The sequence below is a fragment of the Trichomycterus rosablanca genome, chromosome 24 (assembly GCF_030014385.1).
Source record: "Trichomycterus rosablanca isolate fTriRos1 chromosome 24, fTriRos1.hap1, whole genome shotgun sequence".
NCBI lineage: Eukaryota > Metazoa > Chordata > Actinopteri > Siluriformes > Trichomycteridae > Trichomycterus > Trichomycterus rosablanca.
The window spans coordinates 19542228-19552227 of record NC_086011.1 but is presented as its reverse complement, the minus strand read 5'-3'; the positions used below and the strand labels follow the sequence as shown (position 1 = coordinate 19552227).

At 49.6% G+C, this 10000-nt stretch overlaps 1 protein-coding gene across 1 annotated transcript in view; it reads right to left on the bottom strand.

Annotated features, from left to right (window-relative positions):
• The window catches only part of stk38b (serine/threonine kinase 38b), a 19712-nt gene that overhangs the window by 3806 nt on the left and 5906 nt on the right, over positions 1–10000 (bottom strand). Inside the window, exons 5-12 of the mRNA XM_062986454.1 lie at positions 9975–10000; positions 9748–9871; positions 5420–5574; positions 4695–4797; positions 4068–4129; positions 3808–3925; positions 3556–3679; position 1 (exon numbers count right to left, since the gene is read on the bottom strand). The exon at position 1 is cut by the window's left edge and continues 95 nt beyond it; the exon at positions 9975–10000 is cut by the window's right edge and continues 58 nt beyond it. Of these exons, the coding sequence (XP_062842524.1) occupies position 1; positions 3556–3679; positions 3808–3925; positions 4068–4129; positions 4695–4797; positions 5420–5574; positions 9748–9871; positions 9975–10000 (713 nt within the window). The remainder of the gene's footprint in view (positions 2–3555; positions 3680–3807; positions 3926–4067; positions 4130–4694; positions 4798–5419; positions 5575–9747; positions 9872–9974) is intronic.

Below are 10000 nucleotides of genomic sequence, written 5' to 3'. Positions count from 1 at the left end.
CCTACACACACACACATGCACACACACACATATAGAGTCAGTAAGAAGTGTGGTTCGGGACACTACCATGATGTTTATGAAGCATGAACTCCCCAGTGCACATTAGGGAGCCAAAAAGAGCAGTAAGGAGGTGTAAGTAGGTGTAGGGAGCAGTAAGGAGGTGTAGGAAGGTATAGGGTAGTGTAGGGAGCAGTAAGGAGGTGTAGGGAGCAGTAAGGAGCAGTAAGGAGGTGTAGGAAGGTATAGGGTAGTCTAGGGAGCAGTAGGGAGGTGTTAGTAGGTGTAGGGAGCAGTAAGGAGGTGTAGGAAGGTATAGGGTAGTGTAGGGAGCAGTAGGGAGGTGTAAGTAGGTGTAGGGAGCAGTAAGGAGGTGTAGGAAGGTATAGGGTAGTGTAGGGAGCAGTAGGGAGGTGTAAGGAGGTGTAGGGAGCAGTAAGGAGGTGTAGGAAGGTATAGGGTAGTGTAGGGAGCAGTAGGGAGGTGTAAGGAGGTGTAGGGAGCAGTAAGGAGGTGTAGGAAGGTATAGGGTAGTGTAGGGAGCAGTAGGGAGCAGTAAGGAGGTGTAGGGAGCAGTAAGGAGCAGTAAGGAGGTGTAGGAAGGTATAGGGTAGTCTAGGGAGCAGTAGGGAGGTGTAAGTAGGTGTAGGGAGCAGTAAGGAGGTGTAGGAAGGTATAGGGTAGTGTAGGGAGCAGTAGGGAGGTGTAAGTAGGTGTAGGGAGCAGTAAGGAGGTGTAGGAAGGTATAGGGTAGTGTAGGGAGCAGTAGGGAGGTGTTAGTAGGTGTAGGGAGCAGTAAGGAGGTGTAGGAAGGTATAGGGTAGTGTAGGGAGCAGTAGGGAGGTGTTAGTAGGTGTAGGGAGCAGTAAGGAGGTGTAGGAAGGTATAGGGTAGTGTAGGGAGCAGTAAGGAGGTGTAGGGAGCAGTAAGGAGGTGTAGGAAGGTATAGGGTAGTGTAGGGAGCAGTAGGGAGGTGTAGGGAGCAGTAAGGAGCAGTAAGGAGGTGTAGGAAGGTATAGGGTAGTGTAGGGAGCAGTAAGGAGGTGTAGGGAGCAGTAAGGAGGTGTAGGAAGGTATAGGGTAGTGTAGGGAGCAGTAGGGAGGTGTAAGTAGGTGTAGGGAGCAGTAAGGAGGTGTAGGAAGGTATAGGGTAGTGTAGGGAGCAGTAGGGAGGTGTTAGTAGGTGTAGGGAGCAGTAAGGAGGTGTAGGAAGGTATAGGGTAGTGTAGGGAGCAGTAGGGAGGTGTAAGGAGGTGTAGGGAGCAGTAAGGAGGTGTAGGAAGGTATAGGGTAGTGTAGGGAGCAGTAGGGAGGTGTAAGGAGATGTAGGGAGCAGTAAGGAGGTGTAGGAAGGTATAGGGTAGTGTAGGGAGCAGTAAGGAGCAGTAAGGAGGTGTAGGGAGCAGTAAGGAGGTGTAGGAAGGTATAGGGTAGTGTAGGGAGCAGTAGGGAGGTGTAAGGAGGTGTAGGGAGCAGTAAGGAGGTGTAGGAAGGTATAGGGTAGTGTAGGGAACAGTAGGGAGGTGTAAGGAGGTGTAGGGAGCAGTAAGGAGGTGTAGGAAGGTATAGGGTAGTGTAGGGAGCAGTAGGGAGGTGTAAGGAGGTGTAGGGAGCAGTAAGGAGGTGTAGGAAGGTATAGGGTAGTGTAGGGAGCAGTAGGGAGGTGTAAGGAGGTGTAGGGAGCAGTAAGGAGGTGTAGGAAGGTATAGGGTAGTGTAGGGAGCAGTAAGGAGCAGTAAGGAGGTGTAGGAAGGTATAGGGTAGTGTAGGGAGCAGTAAGGAGGTGTAGGGAGCAGTAAGGAGGTGTAGGAAGGTATAGGGTAGTGTAGGGAGCAGTAGGGAGGTGTAGGGAGCAGTAAGGAGGTGTAGGAAGGTATAGGGTAGTGTAGGGAGCAGTAGGGAGGTGTAAGGAGGTGTAGGGAGCAGTAAGAAGGTGTAGGAAGGTATAGGGTAGTGTAGGGAGCAGTAGGGAGGTGTAAGGAGATGTAGGGAGCAGTAAGGAGGTGTAGGAAGGTATAGGGTAGTGTAGGGAGCAGTAGGGAGGTGTAAGGAGGTGTAGGGAGCAGTAAGGAGGTGTAGGAAGGTATAGGGTAGTGTAGGGAGCAGTAGGGAGGTGTTAGTAGGTGTAGGGAGCAGTAAGGAGGTGTAGGAAGGTATAGGGTAGTGTAGGGAGCAGTAGGGAGGTGTAAGTAGGTGTAGGGAGCAGTAAGGAGGTGTAGGAAGGTATAGGGTAGTGTAGGGAGCAGTAGGGAGGTGTAAGGAGATGTAGGGAGCAGTAAGGAGGTGTAGGAAGGTATAGGGTAGTGTAGGGAGCAGTAAGGAGCAGTAAGGAGGTGTAGGGAGCAGTAAGGAGGTGTAGGAAGGTATAGGGTAGTGTAGGGAGCAGTAGGGAGGTGTAAGGAGGTGTAGGGAGCAGTAAGGAGGTGTAGGAAGGTATAGGGTAGTGTAGGGAACAGTAGGGAGGTGTAAGGAGGTGTAGGGAGCAGTAAGGAGGTGTAGGAAGGTATAGGGTAGTGTAGGGAGCAGTAGGGAGGTGTAAGGAGGTGTAGGGAGCAGTAAGGAGGTGTAGGAAGGTATAGGGTAGTGTAGGGAGCAGTAGGGAGGTGTAAGGAGGTGTAGGGAGCAGTAAGGAGGTGTAGGAAGGTATAGGGTAGTGTAGGGAGCAGTAAGGAGCAGTAAGGAGGTGTAGGAAGGTATAGGGTAGTGTAGGGAGCAGTAAGGAGGTGTAGGGAGCAGTAAGGAGGTGTAGGAAGGTATAGGGTAGTGTAGGGAGCAGTAGGGAGGTGTAAGGAGGTGTAGGGAGCAGTAAGGAGGTGTAGGAAGGTATAGGGTAGTGTAGGGAGCAGTAGGGAGGTGTAAGGAGGTGTAGGGAGCAGTAAGAAGGTGTAGGAAGGTATAGGGTAGTGTAGGGAGCAGTAGGGAGGTGTAAGGAGATGTAGGGAGCAGTAAGGAGGTGTAGGAAGGTATAGGGTAGTGTAGGGAGCAGTAAGGAGCAGTAAGGAGGTGTAGGGAGCAGTAAGGAGGTGTAGGAAGGTATAGGGTAGTGTAGGGAGCAGTAGGGAGCAGTAAGGAGGTGTAGGGAGCAGTAAGGAGCAGTAAGGAGGTGTAGGAAGGTATAGGGTAGTGTAGGGAGCAGTAGGGAGGTGTAAGGAGGTGTAGGGAGCAGTAAGGAGGTGTAGGAAGGTATAGGGTAGTGTAGGGAGCAGTAGGGAGGTGTAAGGAGGTGTAGGGAGCAGTAAGGAGGTGTAGGAAGGTATAGAGTAGTGTAGGGAGCAGTAGGGAGGTGTAAGGAGGTGTAGGGAGCAGTAAGGAGGTGTAGGAAGGTATAGGGTAGTGTAGGGAGCAGTAGGGAGGTGTAAGGAGGTGTAGGGAGCAGTAAGGAGGTGTAGGAAGGTATAGGGTAGTGTAGGGAGCAGTAGGGAGGTGTAAGGAGGTGTAGGGAGCAGTAAGGAGGTGTAGGAAGGTATAGAGTAGTGTAGGGAGCAGTAGGGAGGTGTAAGGAGGTGTAGGGAGCAGTAAGGAGGTGTAGGGAGGTATTTAAGACATGGAGTAACTGACCTGAGAATGAGCTGTTTGGCTCGGTCAGATATTGGAACCTCAGGAGGAAACACCAGCGTCTCCTTCCAGTTCATGACCTTCTTGTAGGTCTCCTGAGGCGTCTCCGAACAAAACGGAGGATATCCTACACACACACACACACACACACACACACACACACACAGAGTGAAAAGCAGCTATAAATATAAGGACAGACCTGCAGTACCAGTGTTTCACCAGCAGGCGTCAGAACAGAGTAAACAAAGTTCTTACCAATCAGCATCTCGTACATGATGACGCCGAGACTCCACCAATCACAGAGCTTGTTGTAGCCGGTCTGCATGAACACTTCTGGAGCGATGTAGTCTGGAGTTCCTACTGTGGAGAATGCCTGAACACACACACACACAATGTATTTCAGGGTAGCTTTATTTCCCTCCAGGATATTTTAAACCGGACCCACTGTGACCCTGACCAGGATAAAGGTATAATGAGTGTAATGCTGCAGGTGAAATGGTCGTGTGTGTCATTACCAGCTGCCGTCTGTTACGCTTCCACGTTTCTGCTTTTCTCTTAGAGTTCATGTTCTGATAATCTATAACACACACACACACACACACATACACACACACACACACACACACAATATGTTTACAGTAGAGAAATCTACACTTCATCTACACATCTCCAATATGCAAAAAACAGAAGTTTCCTTATAAAAACACCATTACTGCTGTTGTTGTTATAATAAAAATAATGATAATAATAATGTGGTTGCTAGGGTGTTGCTACCTATATCTACACTATCTCTGTTGGTTGCCAAGATGTAGCTAGGTGGTTGCTATGGTAACCTGGTTGGTTGTTAGGGTGTTGCTAGAAAATGTTTATCATAACGTGATAATAGTAGGTGTGTTTGAGTGCTCTGACTCAGTGAGGCGGAAGGTTCTGGTGCCGGTACGTTGGGAGGTTCAGGACCGGAGGGTTGGGTTCAGGTTCTCTATAATGTACATGAGGTGAGTCTGAGCGCCTCTGATCGCCCTCTAGTGCTGAGAAAGTGCATCACACTCATGAGCGTGACTGAGCGTGCTACGGTTCATTACTGCAGTTTTATTTATTCAGATTCCAGCTGATTGTGGATACGACCAGATTCAGATACTCACTGAAGTCAGTGGAGAGGCTGTGGCTGAGGTTTCTGTAGAACTCTGTACGGTGAGCTTTCTTCAGTCCGGTACACAAGCCGAAATCTGAGAGTTTAACGTGACCCTGTAGCACACACGCACACACACACACGCACGCACGCACACACACACACACACACACTGTGATTAGCACCACTCAGAACATACAGGTATTGCTAAACTTTATACACTGAACACATTGAGTGAGCAGAAGTTCCTCCACAGGGGGGCGCTGTAGGTACTGTAGTGGTTTTGGTCAGGACCGGTCACACTGGTGTTTTACACTGATGGCACAGTGTGGCGTGTGTGCAGCTAATAAAGTGTCTGAGAGAGATTACGTTTCTTTTGACGTTAGCAGTGAAACTAAAATAAAGAACCAATACGCTCGTGGTGCAAAGACAAGCCAGGAGGACAGGAAGATAAAAGCAGAAGAGGAAGTGGGTGTGGCGGAAGAACAGGGACTGACAGGTCGGGTTCTAAACAATGAACATGTGAAGTGTGTGGGGTGTGGAACTGAGAGGAGCATGAGTCTCAGTCCTGAGAGTTCAAACATTCTTACTACAGCACTGTCAACAGCCGAGCAAGCTTTACACTGCTGTGGGTTTGTTCCTGCTACAGTTACAGCATGTTAGCAAACCTGCGAAAGAGTCTTGAGGAAAAAGTATTTACCCCCCACCTGTGTGTGTGTGTGAGTGTGTGTGTGTAACCTTGGAGTCCAGCAGCAGGTTATCAGGTTTGATATCTCGGTGGATGAAGCCAAGTTGGTGGATGGAGTCGATGGCCAGCACTGTCTCCGCCACGTAGAACTGCGTCTCCTCCTCCGTTAACGTGTCCTTTTTCATCAGCAACGTCATCATGTCACCTACAGAGGGCGTAACCACTGTTATTACTGCATCATGTCACCTACAGAGGGCGTAACCACTGTTATTACTGCATCATGTGACCTACAGAGGGCGTAACCACCGTTATTACTGCATCATGTGACCTACAGAGGGCGTAACCACCGTTATTACTGCATCATGTGACCTACAGAGGGCGTAACCACTGTTATTACTGCATCATGTGACCTACAGAGGGCGTAACCACTGTTATTACTGCATCATGTGACCTACAGAGGGCGTAACCACCGTTATTACTGCATCATGTGACCTACAGGGGGCGTAACCACCGTTATTACTGCATCATGTGACCTACAGGGGGCGTAACCACCGTTATTACTGCATCATGTGACCTACAGGGGGCGTAACCACCGTTATTACTGCATCATGTGACCTACAGAGGGCGTAACCACCGTTATTACTGCATCATGTGACCTACAGGGGGCGTAACCACCGTTATTACTGCATCATGTGACCTACAGGGGGCGTAACCACCGTTATTACTGCATCATGTGACCTACAGAGGGCGTAACCACCGTTATTACTGCATCATGTGACCTACAGAGGGCGTAACCACCGTTATTACTGCATCATGTGACCTACAGGGGGCGTAACCACCGTTATTACTGCATCATGTGACCTACAGAGGGCGTAACCACCGTTATTACTGCATCATGTGACCTACAGAGGGCGTAACCACCGTTATTACTGCATCATGTGACCTACAGGGGGCGTAACCACCGTTATTACTGCATCATGTGACCTACAGGGGGCGTAACCACCGTTATTACTGCATCATGTGACCTACAGGGGGCGTAACCACCGTTATTACTGCATCATGTGACCTACAGAGGGCGTAACCACCGTTATTACTGCATCATGTGACCTACAGGGGGCGTAACCACCGTTATTACTGCATCATGTGACCTACAGAGGGCGTAACCACCGTTATTACTGCATCATGTGACCTACAGAGGGCGTAACCACCGTTATTACTGCATCATGTGACCTACAGGGGGCGTAACCACCGTTATTACTGCATCATGTGACCTACAGAGGGCGTAACCACCGTTATTACTGCATCATGTGACCTACAGAGGGCGTAACCACCGTTATTACTGCATCATGTGACCTACAGGGGGCGTAACCACCGTTATTACTGCATCATGTGACCTACAGGGGGCGTAACCACCGTTATTACTGCATCATGTGACCTACAGGGGGCGTAACCACCGTTATTACTGCATCATGTGACCTACAGAGGGCGTAACCACCGTTATTACTGCATCATGTGACCTACAGAGGGCGTAACCACCGTTATTACTGCATCATGTGACCTACAGAGGGCGTAACCACCGTTATTACTGCATCATGTGACCTACAGAGGGCGTAACCACCGTTATTACTGCATCATGTGACCTACAGAGGGCGTAACCACCGTTATTACTGCATCATGTGACCTACAGGGGGCGTAACCACCGTTATTACTGCATCATGTGACCTACAGGGGGCGTAACCACCGTTATTACTGCATCATGTGACCTACAGGGGGCGTAACCACCGTTATTACTGCATCATGTGACCTACAGAGGGCGTAACCACCGTTATTACTGCATCATGTGACCTACAGAGGGCGTAACCACCGTTATTACTGCATCATGTGACCTACAGAGGGCGTAACCACCGTTATTACTGCATCATGTGACCTACAGGGGGCGTAACCACCGTTATTACTGCATCATGTGACCTACAGAGGGCGTAACCACCGTTATTACTGCATCATGTGACCTACAGGGGGCGTAACCACCGTTATTACTGCATCATGTGACCTACAGGGGGCGTAACCACCGTTATTACTGCATCATGTGATCTACAGAGGGCGTAACCACCGTTATTACTGCATCATGTGACCTACAGAGGGCGTAACCACCGTTATTACTGCATCATGTGACCTACAGAGGGCGTAACCACCGTTATTACTGCATCATGTGACCTACAGGGGGCGTAACCACCGTTATTACTGCATCATGTGACCTACAGGGGGCGTAACCACCGTTATTACTGCATCATGTGACCTACAGGGGGCGTAACCACCGTTATTACTGCATCATGTGACCTACAGAGGGCGTAACCACCGTTATTACTGCATCATGTGACCTACAGGGGGCGTAACCACCGTTATTACTGCATCATGTGACCTACAGGGGGCGTAACCACCGTTATTACTGCATCATGTGACCTACAGGGGGCGTAACCACCGTTATTACTGCATCATGTGACCTACAGAGGGCGTAACCACCGTTATTACTGCATCATGTGACCTACAGGGGGCGTAACCACCGTTATTACTGCATCATGTGACCTACAGAGGGCGTAACCACCGTTATTACTGCATCATGTGACCTACAGAGGGCGTAACCACCGTTATTACTGCATCATGTGATCTACAGAGGGCGTAACCACCGTTATTACTGCATCATGTGATCTACAGAGGGCGTAACCACCGTTATTACTGCATCATGTGACCTACAGAGGGCGTAACCACCGTTATTACTGCATCATGTGATCTACAGGGGGCGTAACCACCGTTATTACTGCATCATGTGACCTACAGAGGGCGTAACCACCGTTATTACTGCATCATGTGACCTACAGAGGGCGTAACCACCGTTATTACTGCATCATGTGACCTACAGAGGGCGTAACCACCGTTATTACTGCATCATGTGACCTACAGAGGGCGTAACCACTGTTATTACTGCATCATGTGACCTACAGAGGGCGTAACCACCGTTATTACTGCATCATGTGACCTACAGGGGGCGTAACCACCGTTATTACTGCATCATGTGACCTACAGGGGGCGTAACCACCGTTATTACTGCATCATGTGACCTACAGAGGGCGTAACCACCGTTATTACTGCATCATGTGACCTACAGGGGGCGTAACCACCGTTATTACTGCATCATGTGACCTACAGGGGGCGTAACCACCGTTATTACTGCATCATGTGACCTACAGAGGGCGTAACCACCGTTATTACTGCATCATGTGACCTACAGGGGGCGTAACCACCGTTATTACTGCATCATGTGACCTACAGGGGGCGTAACCACCGTTATTACTGCATCATGTGACCTACAGAGGGCGTAACCACCGTTATTACTGCATCATGTGATCTACAGAGGGCGTAACCACCGTTATTACTGCATCATGTGACCTACAGGGGGCGTAACCACCGTTATTACTGCATCATGTGACCTACAGAGGGCGTAACCACCGTTATTACTGCATCATGTGACCTACAGAGGGCGTAACCACCGTTATTACTGCATCATGTGATCTACAGAGGGCGTAACCACCGTTATTACTGCATCATGTGATCTACAGAGGGCGTAACCACCGTTATTACTGCATCATGTGACCTACAGAGGGCGTAACCACCGTTATTACTGCATCATGTGATCTACAGGGGGCGTAACCACCGTTATTACTGCATCATGTGACCTACAGAGGGCGTAACCACCGTTATTACTGCATCATGTGACCTACAGAGGGCGTAACCACCGTTATTACTGCATCATGTGACCTACAGAGGGCGTAACCACCGTTATTACTGCATCATGTGACCTACAGAGGGCGTAACCACTGTTATTACTGCATCATGTGACCTACAGAGGGCGTAACCACCGTTATTACTGCATCATGTGACCTACAGGGGGCGTAACCACCGTTATTACTGCATCATGTGACCTACAGGGGGCGTAACCACCGTTATTACTGCATCATGTGACCTACAGAGGGCGTAACCACCGTTATTACTGCATCATGTGACCTACAGGGGGCGTAACCACCGTTATTACTGCATCATGTGACCTACAGGGGGCGTAACCACCGTTATTACTGCATCATGTGACCTACAGAGGGCGTAACCACCGTTATTACTGCATCATGTGACCTACAGGGGGCGTAACCACCGTTATTACTGCATCATGTGACCTACAGGGGGCGTAACCACCGTTATTACTGCATCATGTGACCTACAGGGGGCGTAACCACCGTTATTACTGCATCATGTGACCTACAGAGGGCGTAACCACCGTTATTACAGCATTATAGTAATATAATGTTGGTGTGATGAGATGACCTCTGACCTCCAGGTAGGAACTCCATGAGCAGGTAGAGGTTCTGTTTGTCCTGGAAACTGTAGAACATCTTCACCACCCACAGACTGTCGGCCTGCACCAGGATGTCCCTCTCCGCCCGGATGTGACCCACCTGGTACAGAAAGAGGAGAATTCAGTCCCGGTACAAATTCCACTTCCTTCACTGCATGATCCAAACTCCTGAACTTGAGGATGAGGATCCTGGAGGTTCTCACCTGCTCTTTCTCCAGCATGTCGGCCT